Source organism: Pteropus alecto, unplaced genomic scaffold, assembly GCF_000325575.1.
Source record: "Pteropus alecto unplaced genomic scaffold, ASM32557v1 scaffold86, whole genome shotgun sequence".
Classification (NCBI taxonomy): domain Eukaryota; kingdom Metazoa; phylum Chordata; class Mammalia; order Chiroptera; family Pteropodidae; genus Pteropus; species Pteropus alecto.
The window spans coordinates 27,037,509-27,060,987 of NW_006442109.1; the positions used below are offsets into that span (position 1 = coordinate 27,037,509).

Here is a 23,479-nt window from a genome sequence, read left to right on the forward strand (position 1 = left end):
GCACGGACCTGTACTGCAAGAACTTCCAAACGAACAATGGGAGGAGGAGAAACAAGTCTGGCCTGTAAACAGTTTGCTAAACTACAATACTATCCTCCAATTAGATCTTTTTTGCACGAAACAGGAAAAGTGGGAAGAAGTTCCCTATGTACAAGCTTCTATGCTCCTTTACCAAGATCCAGGCTTATTAGATGGCCCAATGATAGGAGTGCCTTCCCGGAGATCTCAAAATAATCAGGAATTTTCTCTTCCCCCTTCACTCTCACACTCTGAGGGGGGACCAAGTTCTCTGGGAATCCCCATCTATTTCATAGCTTCCTGAGGAAACTAGATATGCACCCTCAGGGAGGTTACAAATACTGATGGGGAAATATGAGTATGTGCATGACCTATGATCTGTACATGTTGGTGTCATTGTTAGGTAGTTAGTCAGGCATGAGCGACAGACACCAAGGCCCAGCTCTGTAACCATAGAAACTCCCTTGAAGGCCTTCCTTAAGGATGCTCCCAGAAATATCTCCCTTTTAGGGTTATAAATTACCCCAAATCCTAGAGCACAAAGGCCATAAAAGCTGCTGGCTAAACCAGCTACAAATGCATGCACAGAAAGTATTGCCTATAATTTCAGCCTCATTATACCATCATTATAATATCATGACTATGGCTAAAAGTTCATGAATCTAATTATAACAGACTGAATTCTGGATAAGCACATGCACTCTAAGCAAAATTATTGCCTGGTGTCAGTCAAAATGACCTCACTTGCCAATCACCTGGTAATGCCTTTGGAACCACCCAACACGGCCCAAATATAAGGCAGACATTCCCACTTCTGGGTTCTTTTTTACCCTTCTGGGCTCTCCTCCTTTTTTGCCCTTTGGGGCTCTCCTTCTTTTTTGGTAGCCTTTTATGGCATTTTTGCTCTTTTGTAGCCATTTTGGCCCCTTTGTGTAGGTTACAGAGTTGGGACCATGTGCCTCCTTGGGGCATTCTTTGTCTTTCTAAAATATACTTTTAATAAAACTATTAAATCTCAATGACCTGTGATTCTTCACTACGGTCATTTGAGGAAGAACCAAGGAAAAATGCTAACTACAGGTCTGCGCCATCGTTATTCCTCTCCCTACTCCCTACTGTTGGGGTGACACAGATTGGATCGGCCCCAGCGGTGACATTGTATGTAATATGGTGGTTGAGTTAAGAATTCTAATTATGATGGAAAGGAAAATGTATATTTTTGATAACAGACGGTATAAAGTATGGAGATATATTTTGAAGGGAATTGAAGGAAAGGTGTTTGTCTTAAAGTTAGTTATTTCTGAATAAGTGAGAAGAGGCAAACTGAAGGAATGAGAAAAGTTGTAAAAGTTTGTGAAGAGAAATCCTGGGAGGAAATTTTATGTGATTAAGCTAAACAAGATTGGAAATTTAAATGTCAAAAGTAAGCTAATGCGAAATTAGAGTTGTGTTTTAATGTTTCTTAGACTATTGCATTAGTCTGCTACTAATATTATGGAAAAGTTTTCTGAGTAGAAAACAAGGATTCCATGCTTCATCAAAATAATTTTCTGAGTTTTATGTTGCCTTAACTAGTTTTCTGAGGCTTTTAGAGAATATACTAACATTGGCCCAAAGTCTAAGGGGCAGACACTCCTGACTATACGTTTCATAACTCGGGCTGTGCCCAATATTCGAAAGGAAGCTCCAAAAGTTGAGCCCTGGACCCCAAACACCACAGGCTGCCTTGGTGCCAGAGGTCTTCAAGGTGTCCAATAACTGGAACCGGGCAGAGAAAGAAGCGTAGTACAAAAAAGGCACAAATTTTAGCTACCAAAATACAGATAATGTAGAGAGAAGGAAAGAGAATTAAAAATGTTAAGCCACAATCAGAGACTGCAATATGCTGATCAGCCCTGCAGCCAGGCCAGGAGAACACCTTCAGGACAAAGGAAGATTTCTGCTGGGACTGCTAACAGCCCATTCTCCACACCTGTGAAGGGGAAACAGGAACCAAGAGTCATTCCCTATGGCTAAAACCTTGGGGAACCTAAGGATTAAAGGCTGGGAACTGCCAGTGGGCTTTTCACTCTATATATTCTTATCTTTTCACGCTACATACCTTTCCTCTTCCTCACTGTATGTCCATATCAAAGGAAATTAGTTAACAAAGTCTTTTAAACAATAACTCACAGGAACTAAAGAATGATATATAAACTGAATTTCCTGAACACCAGGCCCCCTACTCACTATCTTTCCAAGCCTCTCTTGGTTCCTCTCACTCTCTGAGAGGAGACTACACTCTGTCTGTGTAGTGTTACCTCTTTTCTAATAAACTTTCCTGTTGACTCTAACTTTGGCGTGTGTGTTGAATTCTTTCTTCACTCTCTGCCAAAGGACTCTCTTCTCTCCTTGCAGGGCTTAGTCTCCCCATTGCTTGGGGAAATTTGCCCTGTCCTGCATCACAGGGACCATCTCGAGGTGACCCTAGGCAATAAAAGCCTTGCAGGCCTGGAGGGCCTCGATCTTGGTTGGCCATGAATGGCATCCTTGGGACTGAGGCATAATCAATGTGCAAACTGCAAGAAGGAAGGGCACGGGAAGGGTGAATGTCCATCCAGCCCTGGGAAGCAGGGGAGAGGTGGACCTCCTAAGCCCTCTCCCTTCATAGTGAGCCTCTCATGAAAGGACTGCTCCCTCCTCCAACAACAGAGGCCCAAGTGCTCATCAGCTCCAGTCCAAGGGAAACCCATTGCAATCACAACAGTGGATCCTCAGGTCACCTTCATCATGGCAGGAAGGAAAAACTGAGTTTTTAATAGATACTAGAGCTACCTACTCTGTCCTGACCCATCCTATGGGCCTCTCTCCAATCCTAACTACGCAGTGACAGGAATAAATAGCCTAATGTAAAAGGAGCAGCCCCCTTGCCCATCACACAAAGAACATTTGTGGAGAACCTAGGGCTAAACCATTCCTAGACAACCCGCCTCTGTCAGAGTTTCCTATAAGCAGAGCGGCTCCCTCCCTGTGATCTATTGAAAGTCAGCCCTCAGGACAAACAGAAAGGGCCCTTCCAAATTTTGTTGAGTTCCCCAACTGCTGTCAAATTACAAGGAATCAACCGCTGGATACATTTATCTCAAATTAAACCTATTTCTTAGGTTCCAACAGAAAATGAACTGGAAGTGCAACCTATTCCTGTGAACCCGTGGAATATCTTAAGCTCTTGTTCCAGACACTAAAGTCCAGATGTCCCAGGAAATTAGAGGACTTTCTGAATAATTATTCTTTTAGCCCAGTGTCTATGCCACTACTCTCTTCAAAATGATTCGATTTCCTTTCACTAGACATCTTTCTCTTGAATTAACAGACTGACATGAAAAAGTAACTTCATTGTCAATTACCTCTACTATTAATTTTGACTTGTATTTTCAATCTTTTACTAAATTTATACCTTCTAGGCTGCAAGGCTTCTTACCACTTCGACGTACTGGAACAACCTCACATTCTCTACTTCCAGGGCCCTTAGAACAGGCTTTCAGAGATTTTTATTCCCATAGGCAGGGACTACGGCCCTATCTCAGTTTTGAAAAAGTTACAGAAGACAGACCTTCCTCCCTCAACATCCCTTTAAGAATAAGGGAATAAAATCTCGGAGGGGGAAATAATGTAGAGAGGAGGCAAGAGAATTAAAATGTTAATCAAGCCACATTCAGAGACTGCAATATGCTGATCAGTCCTGCCCCAGGCCAGGAGGACACCTTCAGAACAAAGGAAGATTTCCACTGGATTACTAACAACCCATTCTCCACACCTGTGAAGGGGAACCAGGAACCAAGAGTCATTCCCTATGGTTAAAACTTTGGGGAAAGAATTTAAAGAAGGTGACACCTGAATAGAGTTTTGAAAGGAGGATGAGGAAGAGCAAATCGGATGAAAACAAGAAGGGCTTCTAGACGAGGGACAGAGGGACCACATGAGCAAAGGCCTCCAGGCACGAGAAGGCTTGGAACAATGGAGCGGCTGAATACGTCAGGGTCCAAGGGGAGAGGGTGAAGATGAGATGGACAGGTAGGCAGGGCTAGATTGAGAAGGGCCTCTTTCTCAGCTAAAGGATGTTGGATTTATCCTGAAGTCAAGGGGGAAGGGAAGAACAGTGTCATTGAAGATATTTCACCAAGGGAGCGGGGTAGGAGGTAGAGGTTGACAAGTTCCAGCAGTATGGCAGCAGGGCAGCAACTGGGTTGAAGAATAGAATTCTTTCGAGTCATCACTTCTAAGCTAAGGGCCCTCAGGACAGTCACGGGCCTTATCCAGAACTATCAGGGGAGGAAAGGAGCCCTGTGCAACACAGGGTGAGAATAGGGTTGTTGGATATTTCATCTCAGGTTAAAAAGGAAAACACAGCTAATGAACAGCACTGGGCTTCAGCTTAACTTGATTAAACTATTGAAAAGTATTGGGCCTCAGAGTAAGTGATTTCCTCAGGGAGGGTTTCTCTCCTTTGACCAGGTTAGCCCTCCTTGCCTTATGATCCCATAGCATCTTGAATTTTGTATCTTGACAGTCATCACTCCTGTTCAATGCCCATCTTCTCCTCAGGATACTCAGGCTCCAGGAGAATAGGAATTTTTGTCTTTCTTATTTACTGTTGTCTCCCCAGTTGCTTGCCTGGTTTCTGGCTCTCAAAGATGGTCAGTAAATATTTCTTGAATTAAGAACGAGAATCATACTGGAGGTATGATCAGAGAAGGGAGCCAGGGGAATATGATTTTCCTTCTGGCAGATCACTATAAATGAAACCCAGAGCCTGGAAGAGTTACCTAAAAGAGAAAGGGTTTTAATCTGGGCTATCATGCATACACTGGGTATACTTCACTCTGGTGTGCCTTTATTTCCTCCTTTGTGAAGTGAGGCATATATGCACAAAACGATTGCTAGGGTTTCTCCTTCGAATCCTAACCTTTTATGTGTGAAAAATTAGTCTTTGCCTGCCACTCTCTTTTTTCCAGGGCTTCTGTGTTTCAGAAACACACGGCTACTGGCAAACTAAAGAACATCATCATGATTTTGGCCCAAGAAATTGAAGGAATCTTATACAGATGCAAGATATTTAAAGAGAGAGGCTGGATCTGAACTGTTTGGAATTTTTCTTGGGAAAGGAATATTTACTTTTATAGGATGAATTAAACTGAGTCCCAATTACTTTTACAAAAAGTAAGACTGTTTTTCCAGAAAGAAAGAGATCAAGAGTGAGAATCAGCCCTGCCTCACCCGAAGACAGAGCCCAGTGGGGCTGCTGCCAGGATCCTTCCCCCAGTGCCCATGTGCACAGCTGAGCTGTGGGGAGGTGCTGAGTGGGAGGACTTCTCTGAGACAACAACAACAAAAAAACCCAACCAGCAATCAGTAAGCTACTCACCGGAGGTCTCTTCCAGATAAACTGGATGGGAAACTTCTGGCTATAAAAGAGAGAGGTCTCATCTGGTGGGAACTCAGGATCCACATAAAGAAACTTCTTCTCTAGACATTTCTTGTGAAGTTGCTCAAATGTCTTCTCTTTCACTCCAATAATAGGAAAATTGCGGCTGATGATAGCTGAATAGATACCACTCGGGGTTCCGCCCCCAGCCTCAGTGATCTTGCCCTGGGCTGGGTGGGGAATCTGCCCTGGGGACCTGGGCTCAGCCCTTGTCTGGGGTGCCACAGACGCGCTAATGACGGTCGGCATGGCAGGTGAATTTGGAAGGAAAAAGTTTTTAAAGAAAACAAGATACAGCTACCTTCAAGGAAAAGAAGCAACTGCAAAGGGGAAATTTTTCTGTCATCTGAGAGAAAAATGTCCACATCCAATTCAAAGTTTAAAGCTCATCAGAAGGTCTTCCGGTTTACGTCCATCTTAAAAACTGAGCCGTGATCCTGAAGCCATAAGTTTTCCTGAGGAAGGAGCACCAAAGGATTTCTGCAGCAATTTTTACCTGGGGGGCTCTTATCAGCAGCATACATGCCAGAGGGAGAGAAAGAGAGTGAGAGTTGTGTTTCAGTGGCCTGAAGAAGCTTGAGCCAGGAAAACTAAAAATAGACATGAAGAAAGATCATGAATATGAGAACAAGAGAGAGGCTAGCATGCAACTAGACTGCAAGGTTGGGAGAAAAGAACCTGGCTAGGGACATTTATGTGTTGCTATTAAGTGCTGGTGTTATCAGGAAATGAAAAAAGAATATCTGAGTAAGCTGAACACTGAAAATTAGTGAAGAACAGCTGATGTGCTGTTGAATTGGCAGTTATACAGACTACCAAACTACTGGCCACAAAATTAACGCAAAATCATATTGAAAAAAGCTAGCAAGAGTGAATGTGAGATACTGAACTTATAAGAGAATATTCTAGGCAAGTTTGAGAACATGATTTTTACTTTCTAAAACTCTAGGATATCAGAACATTTAAATTGAATTTGGCATCTCTTCTCGACTGTTCTGGTGTCAGTGTTTGGCGGAACTATAGAAAATGCCACTCAGCAGAGTCCTCAGTTGAGGAAATCCCTGTCTCTTCTTGCCCACCATACTTAGCCACCTCTTATCTCTTCCAAATCTGCTATAAGGTACGCACTTGAACACAGTTTATTCAGGCATGCCACATTAGGCATCTGAGTCCGAGTTGGAATTGGATACTGAACCAGGTTGGCCGTCAAGTCCCATGATGTCATATCAAAAGTTGGTTTCAGGCCTTTTAGATGAGAGCACAAGGAGCTCTGGAGAATGAAAGTGCCTCCCAAGCCTCCACCTTGTCTTCTACCAATGCGACCAGTATCATCAGCCCAAGATCAGAGGCTATGAGAGAAAGTGGGAAGTGACAGCTGAAATAGGGGGTACTACCAGTCTCTGCATCCTTGGAGTTGCCGCTTTGAGGGTCCCTGTGTCTGGAGTTGCAGCTTGTAGGAACCAACAGCCTAACCTCCTGCTTCTCTAAGGAAATGCCCAAGGATCTTTTGCTACTACACTTGGAGAGACAGAGAGAGGAGGGCAGCCTCTGAAGACTGTCTAAGTTCACAGTCTAGGCCTGCTGCTCACTGGCTGTGCCTGTGTAACTTTAGGTGAGTGACTTTTTCCTCTCTTCCTATGTCTCAGTTTTCTCACGTATAACATGGATATAATATAGTTATTATGTTATTGAATTGTAAAAATTAAACTAATTTATGTAAACATTGCAAATAGTTCCAGGATTGTTTTAAGTACTCCATAAATATTGTTGTTAGAGGTGGCATGAATTTAATATTACTTTGGGGTTAGATCAGGTTCAGAGATATTCACTCCACTGGTGCAAATCAACACTCACTCTGTGAGCATTTACTGAAGCTCATCCAAGTGTATAGCACTGGGATAGGTGCAATCTGCCTAGGACTTGTGAGGCACGTCTATTTGGCTGCACTAAAAGAGCCTCTAAAGACTGCCTGCCTCCCTCAAACTCACCAATGGCATGGTAAGCAAAGGAAGGAGTTTCCTTCCCCTACCATCATATTTGAACTCCAGCCCAGTACTCTCTATCTGTCCCACCTTGAAATTCATAGCACTGACTCATATTTTATTGTTTCTGTTTATTGAGCTTCCTGTCTGCCTACAGGACTGTAAATTCCGTGAAGTTGGGAACTGGGTCCCCATTCCACCCTCAGGGTTAAGCATATAGAAGGCCGTTTGTTGATAAATGTGTGTTGTGTACCTGCTGAAAGAAATTTCCCTGTGTTAGGGGATATTTCTTACACTCCTTATTGCTTTGGCAAAGCAGTCAAAGTTTCTTGGCTGATTTGCCCTTGCGGGAGGAGCTGTCTCTGGGCTACACACATGCTGACCTTTCTTTTTTCAGCTTTCTAAGCCAGCTCCATCTGTTAGTAACTAAGCTGTGTGCATGACAGAGATGAACCTCTTGTCATAGCAAGCTGGGAATATCAAACACAGAGTGCAAAGTGCTATTTATTTTGCTCTACCAATTGCCGTGGATAAAAGCCCCTCTCAGATTAGCAGGTCCAAACTCAAGGTTTATTCAGCTGCCCAGCTGTAGAAATGCATGCTATCAGGGAGAAATGCAATCTGAGATCAAGAACAAAGAGATAATGAGCATATAAACAGCTGTACATTTCAATTCCCAGTAGCCTCTCCTTCATAAAGAACTAGTTTTTATGACATATTTCAGCAAAGGACATGCAATATCTATGGCTGGAATGGTTTCTGTTGCAACAAGACACATCAATGGCTCTGTATCCCTGTCTTTTCCACCAGTCTTTGATTCAACACTGTTGGAAGCAATGTATTTGCTTATAATATCCACGATTCATTAAGTGCCTACTGTACACTAGCCACTTCAAACAGTTTAAAACATTTTAAATTTTAAAGTAATTTTAGATTTACAAAAGAGTTGCAAAGATAGTACACCCTTCACCCAGCTTCCACTAATGTTTACGCCTTATATAACCACGGTACAGTGATCGAAACTAAGAGATTATTGGTATGACACTATTAACTAAACTATGACATATTTTGATTTCTTCAGTGTTACCAGTATTATTATTTTATGCTTCTGTTACAGGGTCTGATCCAGGATCCTGCATTGCATTTAACTGTCATGTCTCCTTAGTGTCCTTCACTGTCTGACAGTTCCAGTCTTCATCTCTCATGATCTTGGCATTTTTGAAGAGTATGTCAGGTATGTTGGAGAATGTCTCTTGAGTTTGTCTGATGTTTCTCACATGATTAGACTGAGGTTATGGGTTTGGGGGAAGAATATCACAGAGATGATGTGTCCTCATTAAATGATTTCTGGGGGTAACGTGATATTGATGTGTTTTATCACAGGTGATGTCAATTTTGATCACTTGGCTAAGGTGGTATCTACCAGGTTTGTCCAAAGTTACTATTTTTTCCTTTCTACACACATAGAATATTTTAAACCAACTCTGCAGGTTTGATAAATCCCATTTTACAACTGAAGAAACTCAGTATATCTGCTGTATTTTTATAGTTAAGTCATGGAAAACTCGGAGAATTTTAGAGATTATCTCTTTTCTTTAACACATGAGGAAGGCAAGGACTAGAGAGAGTAAACGACATGGTCAAGATCACTGAAGAACCAAACTAGTCCCTGGCTCTCCTGATTTCCAGTAAAGGAGTACATATATGATAAAGACGCCAATAACATGAATTAGGCATAAGATCTCTGGATCTTTGTGTATAAGTAGTCAGGGCTTCCCTTCCCCTAGCTCTGATTGGAGAGGAATCCAACACCATCAGCTCTGCTGGAAACAACTGCCAAGAAGCAGCTAATTCTGGCTGGCCTTGTGGCATTGCAGTCTTTAGAAAGGGTGGTCATAGGACAGGCAGATCTGATATCAGATACCAATGTCTCCTTTATTTCTCCTAGAATGCTAGCTATATGGTCCTTTTGTCTGTTGTTAATATGGTAATCTGTTTCCTGTGAAGCTGCTGATGGCTTTCCATTCCCTGGGCTGAGAAGTTAGTCTAGAGTGTCCCTTCTCCCCCCAGAATTATACAGGGCAGTTCAAGGGTTTGGTAAGTGGAAATCTTAAAACCAGAATGGAATGCTTGATATTGCAATAAAAATTCCATTACTAAGAAGGCTTTTTAGGCAGGATGGTCAATTGTGAGCTAATAGCTATTAAGCTCCAGATACTTATGTTTTTCGATTATTTCTGCTGCCTATCATTATTTAGCTTTAAATACTATTGAAACCCACATTTTTATTAAGCAAGAGCACCTAGTTTTCAGGTTAAGTCTTAACTGTAGGCTGGCAAGGGAAATTTGAAGCTGGGAAATACAACTTCAGCTAATGTAGGCTTCTTCTTAGAGATTTAGGAGCAAAGAATCCGCATATGTCTTTGTGAGTTTATGTATGGTGCAAAGCTCAAATCTCAACTGATACAATGAAATGTGTCTATGAGGAAATGTACAATGTTTAGTACCTCTGGAGGGAAGAGTCTTATGTCAGAAAAGTAAATCAGAAACAAATACATTCAATTCTCACTTTTTAATCAATCAAATCCATCAGTTAACCAATTACAGCCAATAGTTACTGAAAGCCAAGTATAATGGTGCTCTGGCAGATATAAGACAAATATAACAAGCCCTTGAGGAACACACAATCTAGTAGTGGAACGAGACAGACGAACCTGAAATATTACGGAATCATCCCTGAGAATGCTAAATAGAATACATATTATAAATGGGGCAGCATTTCAGAAGGGGGAAAAATCACTGCTCATGGGTTCAGGGAAATGGAGGTGTTAGGATAGTTAGAAAGGCTTAAAGTTAGAAAAGTGAAATTTGAATTGGGCCTGGTAAGATTTGCACAGGTAGAGGGATAGGAGTTGATATTGGGGCCCAGGGACCAGAAGGCACAGGGTGGCCGTTGGCAAGTTGCTAAGTAAAGAAAGCCTGATAAGTAAATGTGCATTTTGAGCCATGCTGAGTTCATGAGGGTCCCCCAACCGCTGTGACAGACAGCAAGGAGTCACTGGGGTCTCCAGAGCAGACAGCATCCCGAGGAATGGGTATGTTGTAAAGTTCTATCCCATGCCAGGCTGTACTGGAGCCAGAAGTAAAAGGAGAACTCAGTAATACCGATCCTGTCAGTATTTAATAATTTGATATTTTGTTAATCATGAATGTTTTGCATTAATTTTGATATTTTAAAATATGATTTATTTTGGTAACAGTGTTTTTTTTGCCACTCCTTTAAATTCTGTGCCCAAGACAAGTGCCTTACTTGCCTCACCCTCTTCCGAGTTCTGTGTTCTATTTCTGAAGTTCGGTAGTGGGGACATGGATATTTATTTTATTATTACTAATTATAGCTTACTCATGTTATAAATATTCTTTGGTTAGTAGTATTTAATAACAATTAAGATTAAAAATTAGAATTTTAAGAAGATTAATTTGGAATTTTGGAACCCAAAAGCATGACAGGGAAAAGACTCCTTTGTACTCCTGAGTCAATCTCTAGGGGAGAATAACTCCCTGTTGCTGCAATGTATGCAGTGCAAGCAGAAAAGGGTTGTTCTGCCCACACTCAAGGGGGTAAAAGATAACTATGGGGAGTACCAGAGGCTGCTGTCCATCTGGAGATAGCCTCGAGCAGCTCAGCTGCTGTAGCCAGAGTGACTCTGCTGCATGGCCTGAGGTAAGCTTCCACAAATGGGCCACACAAGGTGGGCTTGGCCCAAATCTCACATAAAACAAACGCACCCAGCTGTGCTCAGAGAGAAGCCACTCAGTGGGTCACAGTGCTTACCAAAGGACCATGGCCCAAAAAGCAATGGAAGATACATGAACTCTATAAATGTCTCAGGGTTCCCTGCATCTAGAGGAGGTGGTGTTTGGCACAAAGAGTATTACTAATACATGTAAAAATATAAAATCTGAAATCTATTGTTCATTAATAAACTGAGGACTAATGAAAGATTATTCTGAGCCAGAGAAGTCAATTAGTATGCAGCACAACTCCCAAAAAAGACCAAGGGAAAGGTTGAAAGGTGAAGGCTGCTCTTTGAGCTTGTCAGCAGACACTCTTCTCTGTCATTTAATGTAGACCTTCCAGTCAGTGCCAACGTTCAGTGAAAGCTTCTCTAGGCTCAGGGTGGATGTTTCGGCACAATATGTAAAAGCCACAGGCTGATCTTTACCATCTAAATGTCAAGACAACAAAAGAGAAAGTTTGATGAATTCTAGGAGAGAAAACTTTATTCTTTATATCTGAAATATTTCCGACTCTGTCATAAAACTTTATTATACCCTACTTAGGAGAATTTTACTGTCACCAATGAACTGCCATGAATTTTGAAAACACTCCAATGCAAGATTGAAAAGAAACTGTAAGGAACAAAGTGATTTGTCCAAGAAAGGAAATATCTCATCCTATACCCTTTAAGAAACTCCATAAACATGAGCAGGGCTTCAGGCATCTGCAGTTTGAAAAATATTCAGAGAAGTCACAATATTATTTCAAGCCCCAAATAATTTCTCTTAGAAAAATAATAACAGCTTGCAGTGAGCAGAGAGTCGGTGATGTTGATGAAGAGAAGCAAGATAGGTTTACTCCCTCTGGATACTAGTATATATGACCTCTACCAGAAAGTGCAAAGTCCACTTGGCTAAGCTCATTATGTCAGTTTTATGACTAATCATAATCTTTACTGCAGATATTTCCATGTTTACAAAAAACAAATGGCCCTGTTTCCTCACCAGATGAATGAGTGGTCACCAAAGATGGCTGCTTCTTGAGGCCTAGGACCAAGATCTGCTCCACCACACACTTGCTGAGATAATGACCCCTCTCATCGGCGCAACTGAAATAAAGAAAAATGGAATTAGGAAAAGGAGAGAAACAGGCATTTGGACTGGTTACTAGGTCAACATCCCTAGCCTTGTTATTTCTCCTCCCTTCTTTTCCTGTAGATGTCTGAACCATATAGTTGTCATATTTACTAGGATAAGGAGACAGAAATATGCCGAGGGCTAGCTAACCAGTAACCAAACCAGTCTCTCCTTTTTAACAAGCCATTTGGAGAGAAATCAGCTAAGGACATTGAAGTCACAAATGTGACTTGGACAGATGCTTAATAAATTGTTGAATGGATGAATAAATGGGACTAATGGGAACTTACATTGAATTCTTTTTTTATTTTTTAGAGAAAGAAGGAAAGAAAGACGGAGATAATAAAGAAGAGAAGTTCATGGAGTGATTGGAAAAATACTCCAGGGGACTCTAGACCAAGATGGTGACATATACGAGGCTTCTGAATTTCCCTCCTTCCATGGATGAACAAATGTAAAGCTAAACATGGAGCAATTCCCTCTGAGAGAAATCCAGAAACTAGCTGACTGACTCCTACACATATGGTGACTAAAAAAATACCCACATCAAAACAGGTAGGAAAGGCTGAGACACACTGTCTCCATAATTCCCATCCCCAGCACAGTGCCATACAATTGGGAGGGAACCCCCCACTCCCAGCTTCTCCATGAATACTGAAGGGTTTGCACCCCAACTTTTAAGACTACCCAAGGAATAGGCCCCCAAATTACCTAGCACTGATAGCCAACAGGGTTTGTGTTCATGAGTCGCACAAGGTTATAGCAAACAAAGTAGTAATTATTAATGGGTGTGCTACAGCTATCTCCACAAGGCTCAGCACAGAGGGAATAGGCAAAATACCCATTTTTCAGTTTCTCTCTGGAAGGTGTTTGACCACAAACTTTAGCAGCTACTGCCTGGTGGTCCAATTTCTAATCAGCTTGTATCTAGGTGCTGACTTAAGTCTCCTCTTTTGGGACACCGATGGGTCTTGGCATACCCTTGACTACTGGCAGCTACTTAAAAACAAATATGGCAACTCAGATAATCACAAAGGTTTGAGAAGCAACCAAGAACTCAGACCAGGCTGATTGATGAAGTTCATCTCCTTCACGAGATGAATCTGTCAAGACTAGAAAAGGTGGTTGTTTTATCCATTGTGCAGAAATCAGCACAGAGAGTCAAAGAAAATGAAGAAAGAAGGGAATATGTTCCTAACAAAATAAAATGATTAGTCTATAAAAACTAACCTTAATGAAATGGAGATAAGTTATTTAGATGATAGAGAGTTCAAAATAATGGTCATAGAAATACTCACCAAGGTCAGAGAGCAGTGTATGAACAAAGTGAGAATTTTAACAAAGTGATAGAAAATATAAAAAAGTACCAAACAGAAACCACAGAACTGAAGAATACAATAACTGAACCAAAGAATTCAATAAAAGGTTTTGACATCAGATTAGATCAAGTGGAGGAAAGGATCAGTGAACTCAAAGCCAAGGTAGTGGAATTCATCCAATCAAAGGAGCCAAAAAGAAAAAAAGAGTGAAAAAGAATGAAGATAGCTTAAGAGACTTATGGGACACCACGAAGCGGACCAATAGATGCAGTATGGTAGTCCCAGAAGGAAAAGAGAAAGGAAAGGGGCAGAAAGCTTATTTAAAGAAATAATCGCTGAAAACTTCCATAACCTGGAGAAAGTAACAGACATCTGGATCCAGGAAGCCCAATGAGTACCAAAAGAGGTGCATCTAAAGAATCCACACCAAGATCAATTATAATTAAGTTGTCAAAAGTTAAAGAGAGAATCTTAAAAGCAGAAAGTGAAAAGTACCTTTTTATGTGCAAGCCTACCCCCATTAGATTATAAGCAAAGACCCTGAAGGCCAGAAGGGAGAAGGATGATATATTCAAATAAACAACTGCCAACTAAGAATACTCTACTTGGCAAAGTCGTTCGGAATTGAAGGAGAGATAAAAAGTTTTCCATACAAACAAAAGCTAAAGGAATTCATCACCACTAGGCCAGCCTTACAAGAAATGTTAAAGGGAGTTCATAAGCTGAAATAAAAAGATGCTAATTAGTAACATGAAAATATATATAAGTATTAAACTCACTGGTAAAGATAAATATATAGTTAAATCCAGAACACTAATGGTGGTGGGTAAATCACATAACTCTTGTATAAAGGTTAAAATACAAAAGTATTAAAAATAATTATAACTATAATAATTTGTTAATGGATACACAATATAAAAAGATCTAAATTGTGACATAAAAAACATAAAATGTGGGGAGGAGAGTGTAAAAATGTAGAGTTTTTGTTATATATTTAAAATTACGTTATCAGCTTAAAATAGACTGTGATAACTAAAAAATGTTTTATATAAGCTTCATGGTAACCAAAAAGCCAAAACTTATAGTAAATACATGAAAGATAAAGAGAAAGGAATCAAAGTATATCACTATAGAAAATCATCAAATTATAAAGGAAGAGAAAAAGGAAGGAACTACAAAATAGCTAGAAAACAATTAACAAAATGGCAAGGGTAAGTCCACACCTATCAATAATTATTTTAAATGCATTTAGACTAAATTCTCCAATCAAAAGAGATAGAGTTGCTGAATGGCTAAAAAACAAGACCCAACTATAAACTGCCTATAAGTAATTCACTGTAACTTCAAGGACACACACACATTGAAAGTGAAGGGAGGAAAAAAGATATTTAACCAAAAGAAAGCATTTAACCAAAAGAAAGCATTTAACCAAAAGATATTTAACCAAAAGATATTTAACCAAAAGATATCTACATCAGACAAAACAAACTTTATGCCAAAGACTGTAACAAGAGACAAGGAAGATCATTATATAATGATAAAAGAGGTCAATTCATTAAGAAGATATAACATTTATAAATATTTAGGCACCCAACATCAGGGCACCTATATATATAAAAGAACTATTAACAGATCTGAAGGGAGAAAAAGACAGCAATACAATAATAGTAGGGGACTTCAATATCCTGCTTTCAACAATGAATAGATCATCCAGACAGAAAATCAACAAGGACTTAAACTACATGTCATACCAGATGGACCTAACAGATATAAAACATTCTATTCAAGAGCAATAGAATACATACTCTTGTCAAGTACACATGGAACATTCTCCAGGACAAATCATATGTTAGGCCACAAAACAAGTCTTAACAAATTTCAGAAGACTAAAGTTATATCAAGCATCTTTTCTGACCATAATTGTATGATAGCAAAAATCAATTACGAGAAGAAAACTGGAAAATTCACAAATGTGTGGAGATAAAATAACATGCTCCTGAACAACCAATGGGTCAAAGAAATCAAAAGAGAAATAAAATATCTTGAGACAAATGAAAATGGAAACACTAGCGACTAAAACTTACAGGGTACAGCAAAACAGTTCTAAGAGGGACATTTATATAGCAATAAATGCCTACGTTAAGAAAAAAAAAAAAAAGATCTCCAATAAACAACCTAACTTCACACCTCAAGGAACTAGAAAAAGAACAAACTAAGGTCCAAAATTAGTAGGATGAAGGAAATAACAAAAATCAGAAATAAATGAAATAGAGGAGATAAATGGAAATAGAGACAGTGGAAATAAATGAAATAGAGACTAAAAAGACAATAGGAAAGATCAATGAAACTGAAAGCTGTTTTTTTTAAGAAAAGATAAAATAGACAAGCCTTTAGCTAGACTCACCAAGAAAAAAAGAGAGAGCTCAAAATCAGAAATGAAAAGAGACATTGCATTTTGTACCACAGAAATACTAAGGCTCATAAGAAATTACTTGCGAACAATTATACGCCAACTAATTGGATAAGCTAGGAGAAATGGGTAAATTTCTTAGAAACATATAACCTACCAATGCTGAATCAAGAAGAAAGAGAAAATCTGAACAAATTACTAGTAAAAAGATTGAATCAGTAATCAAAGACCTTCCGACAAAGAAAAGTCCAGGACCAGATGGCTTCACTGGTGAATTCAACCAAACTTTAAAGAATCCTTTTCGACCCTTGCCTCCCCCTGCAAAAAAAATGCATAATAGAAGAGGAGGGGCTACTTTCAAACTCATTTTATGAGGCCAGCATTACTCTGATACCAATGCTAGCAAGGACACTACAAAAAAAGAAAATTACTGGCTAACATTTTTATGAACACAGATGTGAAAATCCTCAATAAAATATTAGCAAACTGAATTCAACAGTCCATTCAAAGGGTCATACACCACGATCAAGTGGAATTACCCTTGGGATGCAGAGATGGTTCAATGTAACAAATCAATAAATGTGATATACCACATTAACAAAAGGATAAAAATCATATGATCTTGTATACCTAAAACTCATATGTTATTAACTAATGTTACCCCAATATATTTATTTAAAAATCATATGTCAACTCAATAGATGCAGAAAAAGCTTTTAAGAAAATTCAACATCCCTTCATGATAAAAACTCTCAACAAATTGAATATAGAAGGAACACATCTCAACATAATAAAGGCCATATATGACAAGCCCACAGCTAACATACTCAAAGGTGAAAAGCTGAAAACTTTTTCCCTAAAACTAGGAACAAGACAAGGATGCCCACTCTTGCCATTTTATTCAGCATAGTACTGGGCATCCTAGCCAAAGCAATTAGGGGAAAAAGAAGAAAGAAAAGAAATAAAAGGCACCCAAATCAGAAAGGGAAAAGTAAAACTGTCTATTTGCAGGTGATATGATACTGCACATAGAAAACCCTAAAGACTCTACCAAAAACTGTTAGTCAAATTTAAAAAATTTAGTATAGTTGAAGGATACACAATCAACATACAAAAATCAATTGTGTTTCCCTAACAACAAACTATTGGAAAGAGAAATTAAGAAAACAATCCTATTTACAATAGCACCAAAAAGAATACTCAGGAATAAATTTACCCCAGGAAGTGAAAAACCTATACACTGAAAACTATAAGATATTGATGAAAAAATTGAAGAAGACTCAAACAAATAAAAAGATATTTTGCATTCATGGTTGGAAGAAATAATATTGTTACAATATCCATACTATCGAAAGCAATATACAGAATCAGTGCAATTCCTATCAAAATTCCAATGTTATTTTCCACAGAAATTGAAAAACAATCCTAAAATTCATATGAAAGTATAAAAGACCCTAAATAACCAAAGCAATCTTGAGAAAGAAGAACAAAGCTGGAGGCATTATAATTCCTGATTTCAAACTGTATTACAAAGCTATAGTACTCAAAACTACTATGAAGAGATATCTGCACCCCATGTTCATCGCATTATTATTCACAATAGCCAAGGTATGGAAATAATCTAAGTGTCTGTCAATGGATGAATGGATAAAGAAGATGTGGTTTATACATACATGCATACATACGTACATACACACACACACACGTGCGTGCACACACACACACAATAGAATATTATTCAGCCTTAAAAAATATGGATATCCTGCCATTTGTGACAACCTGATAAACCTGGAGGGCATTATGCTAAGTGAAATAAGACAGACAGAGAAAGACAAATACTGCATGGTATCATTATATGTGGAATGTTTTTTTTTTTTTTTAAGTTGAACTAATAGAAACAGTAGAATAGTGATTGCTGGCGGGGGGGTGTTAGGGGAGGAAATAGGGAGAGGCTGGCAAAAGGGTACAAACTTTCAGTTATAAGATGAGTAAGTTCTGAGGATCTAATGTATAATATGGTGACTATACTTGATAATTCTGTATTGTATAATTGAAATTTGCCAAGAGAGTAGAATGTAAGTGTTCTCACACCAAAAAAGAAAAAGGTATAAGAAGTACAAATTAACAGTTATAAAATAGTCATGGGGATGTAAAGTACAGCATAAGGAATATAGTCAATAATATCGTAATAACCATGTATATATAGTACCAGGTAGGTACTAGAGTAATTGGGGGTTTCACTTTGTAAATTATATAAATGTCTAACCATGACGCTGTACAGCTGAAACTAATATAAAATAATATTGAATGTCAACTGTAGTTGAAAAAGAAAAAGTAAATATGTGAGGTGATGAATGTATTAATTAACTCAATGGTGGGAATCCTATCACAATGTATACATATATAATATCATCATATTGTACACTTTAAATATGTTACAATTATAGCTTTAAGGTCAATTATACCTTAATGAAACTAAAAATAAAGAAAAACACTATAAATGACCTTCATCATTAACTTCTTTAAATAGAACCTTAAAATATGAGCTGTGCATTTGAAGATAGCAAAGGATACCATAATTTACCTAAGAAAACAGATTTTTAGCTGTCAATACCTGTTGATCAAAACACCTGAACAAAAAGAAAACTTCCTGTGCAAGAATTGCTTCTGGTGGAGGTATTGAAATGAATGGCCATCGTCGAGATAGAATTCACCCACAGCAGAACCCTGGAGAGTAAATCACAGATAGAAAATGTGCTTATATAATAGCTTTCTAGGAAAAGAATGTCACCCCCCTAAAGGGAAATAAAAGATTATAAAATTTGTGAAAAGTTATGTTGAACAAAAGTTTAATATTCAAGTGGTACCAATTTAAGCATCATACAAATGTTCAATACCCATTAGTAAAATAATATGATAAAGAAATCACACAAGAGGAGCATAAAGAGTTAGGCCTTGTTGAAAGAAATTTAAACTATGAAGTCTAGTCAGTAGCATAGGTGGCTTCCCTGAAAATGCTATCCTCGAATATGACAACAGGTCACAAATAGTTCATAGAATGAAACTGAAGTTAAAAAAAAAAATAGTATAAATAGATGCAATCAATTATTTTTAGAAGACCCACCATTTAGATAACAGTATCTAGTTCCTACTTTTTCTAGTAGGAGGACTCCTTTTGCATGTCAAACAATGTCACAGCACTCCATATGGCAGTTTACTGTTATTGACAATGCTTGATGTGCTATGGATCTCAAGTCTCTTGTGTTTGTTCTGTGGCCTCTAATGGGTCTGAGGCCCATAATTTGGCTCAAGAAAACATGTCTAAGTGAAATAGATGGAAAAGGAGTATATAAGAAAAAGAAAGCTTAATTATTTTATAATATTTGTATAAGAGTAAGAATTTGTGTTTCATACTTGGGGAAATGGATAGGAAAGAAATCTGCTATAGGCATCATTTGGCTCAAAAGGACAGATCAATTCTGGATTCTTCCAGGTTTTACCCAAGGAGATTTTAGTTATTTAAGCCATCTGATGAGAATAGAAGTCATTGTGTGGGGGTGGTGTCCTGAAATGTTGCATAAATACTGATATCAGTTTACAGGAGGCTGAGTTTCACGGCTAATCCATGTGGCAGGCTGCCTATATCCCACTGACCTTTCAGTCTAGTGGTAATCAATGCCAAGCTGCAGAGTACCAAGGGTCATGGTGCCCCAAAGAAGAAATTTTTATCATTTCTAGCTCTCAGAGTTCCCTTAAGAACAAAGTCAGACAAGTTGGACAATGATTCAGAAATTATTCAAAACTCTGGTTTCTAAATAAACAACAGAAGCACTTATCCCATAGATGGGGTTCACCACTTTTGCAGAGTGTCACACACTCAAAAGGCTACCACTGTAAAAAGACGGAGTAGTAACAATGAGATGTGTAAAGGTAACATTTCCCAAATACCTCAGTGCTTAGAGCCACCCGGAGTCCATACGGGAAATCAGTCATCCAGCCCGTGGATTTTCCTATAGTTGTCTTTATTGGTACTACACTCCCACCTCGTTGGAACACTGGTATCTATAACAGAGCAACACTCTCAGGGAAGGAGTATTCATCCAAGGCAATTTCAAAGCAGAATTTTAAAATATTTCATTGTATAAGACTCACATTCTTTACAAGTGTAGACTCAAAAGTAAAATAAATTTGTGGGTACAGAGAGATGGCCTTGGCATTAAAAGAGCTCAAACACAAAAAAATGGTCAATTTTTTAATTATTAGAGGAACTTCTCACCCTTCATCAATTTATTCTATAGTCTGCTTATCCTATAAGTAGTCTTTCCTATTTTGTATTTAAAATATTCCTATCCATGTAATAAAGATGTCTATTTCTAGGACCTGCTAAAGAGTGAATTTTTCGGTGTAAGCAGGCCCAGATATATATGGTAAAAAATAAAAGATGGTAGTTTCTTGGTTTAGGGGAGATAATTTTTGTCCTTACTCATTGCAACCTATAGCCTTCTTGCTCCCTGCTTCCCCGGATCACCAGGATGAATATCTCAAATCTGAGGGTAAATTTGTGAAACTTCTGTTATAGAAGCCACCAAAGGTACTTTAAGTGACTCTAGCAACAGGGCTATAGGCATGACCCATACCTATGGTGACATCCTTTGGGAATGGTGTTCCAGTAAGGAAAGCCCAATAGGTTTTCTGCCTTCCAGTACAATCCTCTGTAAGGAAGCTCCTGAGATCATATGAGGGCTTGTACAGTAAGTAAAGTATAAATAGGAAGAGTAGAAGAATATAAATGAAGTTGGAGTGAGGTATAGTAGTTAAGATGTCCACCCTCTGTTTGACTCATAATTGGCAGCAAGAAGTAAAGCACATCTATCTCCCTATCTTCACCAGCCAATCTCTTTTTGACCCTTAAAGAATGAGGTAGTAAGTTAGTATGGCTCTGATATGGGAGTCTAGCTGACTTGGGGACTTGTTTCAGTTCTGTCACAATCTAGTCACAACTCTGGACAAGTAATTTAGCTTCTCTGAACCCGTTTCTTCACCTGCCAAGCATGTGGAATTAGAAGAGATGAATGTTAAGATCTCTTCTATATCTGAAAGTTGACATCTGAGATAATTTTATTTCTAATGGAGTTCATATTGCTGCTATTAAAAAAAATAATATCAATATCTATTTAGTAACCATCACACTACTTTGAGCTTGTGGTAGTGGCTGTGATTCAGCTGCAGGAGCCAAAGTCCTTTCAGAACTTCAGTCCGAGTGGGCTGCTTCAATTCTAATATCGTAACTAATAGCATTCCCTTGGGCCTAGAGGTCCAAGGTTGTAATTTAAAACTCATGTTTCTACTTGGTCCTGTAGAACTGGGGTCCCCAACTCCCGGGCTGCGGACCAGTACTGGTCTATGGCCTGTTAGGAACCAGGCGGCACAACAGGACAGGAGCAGCAAAGAGTGAGTGAAGCTTCATCTGTATTTGCAGCTGCTCCCCATAGCTAGCTCCACTTTAGATAATCAGGCATTAGATTCTCACAGGAGCCCCAGTCTTTGGTGCCAAAAATGTTGGTGACTGTTGCCATAGAAGGACATTCTGATGGCATGTGTGGTGACCACCATGTTTACTCTCTGTTTTCAGTGTTATTGTTTTTCTTAGACATACAAATGTAAATATATGGGGAAGAGTGTTTGTCCTTGATGTTTCATACTGTGAAATTAGAGTACATGTTATTTTTATACTCTTTTTTCTTACATTTAAACAGCTTTATTGATATAATTCACATGCCATACAGTTCATCCATTTAAAGTATACGGTTAAGTAGTTTTTAGTTTATTCAAAGTCATGCAACCATACCACAATTTAAAAACATTTTCATCACCCCCAAAAGAATCTCAGTGCCCATTAGCAGTCATTCCCCATTGCTCCCCAAACCCTTTCCCTCCCCAAGCTCTAGGCAACCACTAATCTACTCTCTGTCTCTATATGTACATCTTATTATACAAGACACTAATGTCCTTGGTTCTATGTGGGCACGTTATGGACTGAATGTTCGTGTCCCTCCAAATTCACATGTTGAAGCCCCCACCTCTAATGTGACTGTATTTGGAGATAGGGCCTTTACAGAAGTAATTAAGGTTAAGTGAGGTCATAAAAGTGGGGCCCTGATCTGATAACTCACTCCCCCTCTCTGCCATATGAAAACACAAGAAGGTGGCTGTCTACAGGCCAAGAAGACAGTCCTCACCAGGAACTGAACTGGATGGCTTAAACAACAGAAATTTATTTTCTCACAGTTCTGGAGGCTAGAGTCCTAGATTGTACTTTGTTATGGCAGTCCAAGCAGACTAGTATAACACAATATGGAAAATAACAGTCTGAAAATAACTTACAGTGTCCAAGGCTACTGGGATCTTCACAGTACATGCTCCTTCCCAATGAGCAAATGTCTTAGAGTCATACCAGACCTGAAAAGGAACGGACACTGATGAAAAAGAATATATGAGAAACTCTGTTCACAATTTCATTATTCAGTGAAACAACCATTTGTCTTGATTACAAATAACCAGAAAGCTAAAGTATAATTAAAAAAAAATTTTCAGCATAAGTTAGGAAGAACTTTTAAGATCCCAAAGGACTAACCCACTACTGTAGACGAATTAATGCTACTCTTTGTCTGTCCATCCATCATCCATCTATCCATCTATCCATCCATCCATCCCTCACCCATCCATCCGAAAGTTATTTATTAAATAGCCTACCATGTACCCAGCTTTGCGAGGTACACATGAGTGAACAGAAAGACATAGTTCTGGATCTCATGGGTTTTACAGTCCAGTTGGCTTATAAAAACTTAATGCATCTATTAGTAAAAAAGATGATGAAAAAGAGAAGAAAACAACAACAAAGAAGAAAAGCACACTGCGAACAAATAAATTTCAAATGAGGCAGGAGAAAAGGAAAGTGTCACAGAAGGAAACAGATCTTGGAGAAAAACAAATTATAACTTGGATTACTACTATAGGATCATTTTTTTACAGAATACAATTCAGGGGTGGGGTTCAAACTCTTATTTGAGATTCTCGTCAAGGTGGTTTAGTTGCTGAAGTACCAAAAATGTCCTACTAAGTAATTTGATGGGATAAATCCTTAAGATACCATCAGGAACAGCACAAAAACAAAAATCACTTTTTCTCTCTTCTAGCCCGGTATAATTTCTGGTGGCCACAGAGTCTATTTCATAAATTTACCTGCTGGGATTACCACATCCTTTATATAGCTGGGCTGTTGCATCTGTCACTGTCCTGCTGTGAATGTGAGTGAGCTGTGACTTGACTATGGTTAGTTACAGTGAACTCTTAATTCAACAGGACCAGT

At 38.9% G+C, this 23,479-nt stretch overlaps 2 protein-coding genes across 12 annotated transcripts in view; both read right to left on the minus strand.

The window, feature by feature from the left end:
- The window catches only part of CAPN3 (calpain 3), a 42,268-nt gene extending 36,537 nt beyond the window's left edge, over positions 1-5,731 (minus strand). For all 3 annotated transcript variants that reach the window (XM_006920457.3, XM_006920456.3, XM_006920455.3), the window contains exon 1: positions 5,423-5,731. In XM_006920457.3, the coding sequence (XP_006920519.1) occupies positions 5,423-5,731 (309 nt within the window). The remainder of the gene's footprint in view (positions 1-5,422) is intronic.
- Positions 5,732-10,017: 4,286 nt separating this feature from the next.
- The window catches only part of GANC (glucosidase alpha, neutral C), a 60,734-nt gene continuing 47,272 nt past the window's right edge, over positions 10,018-23,479 (minus strand). For 8 of the 9 annotated variants that reach the window (XM_006920460.3, XM_025038728.1, XM_025038726.1 and 5 more), the window contains 5 exons: positions 22,495-22,569; positions 20,059-20,172; positions 18,725-18,837; positions 12,250-12,353; positions 10,018-11,693 (listed from right to left, as the gene is read on the minus strand). In XM_006920460.3, coding sequence (XP_006920522.1) covers positions 11,584-11,693; positions 12,250-12,353; positions 18,725-18,837; positions 20,059-20,172; positions 22,495-22,569 — 516 coding nt within the window. In that variant the 3' untranslated portion in view covers positions 10,018-11,583. Of the gene's footprint in view, positions 11,694-12,249; positions 12,354-18,694; positions 18,838-20,058; positions 20,173-22,494; positions 22,570-23,479 lie in introns of those variants that run through there. The other variant, XM_025038729.1, reaches the window with a different exon arrangement.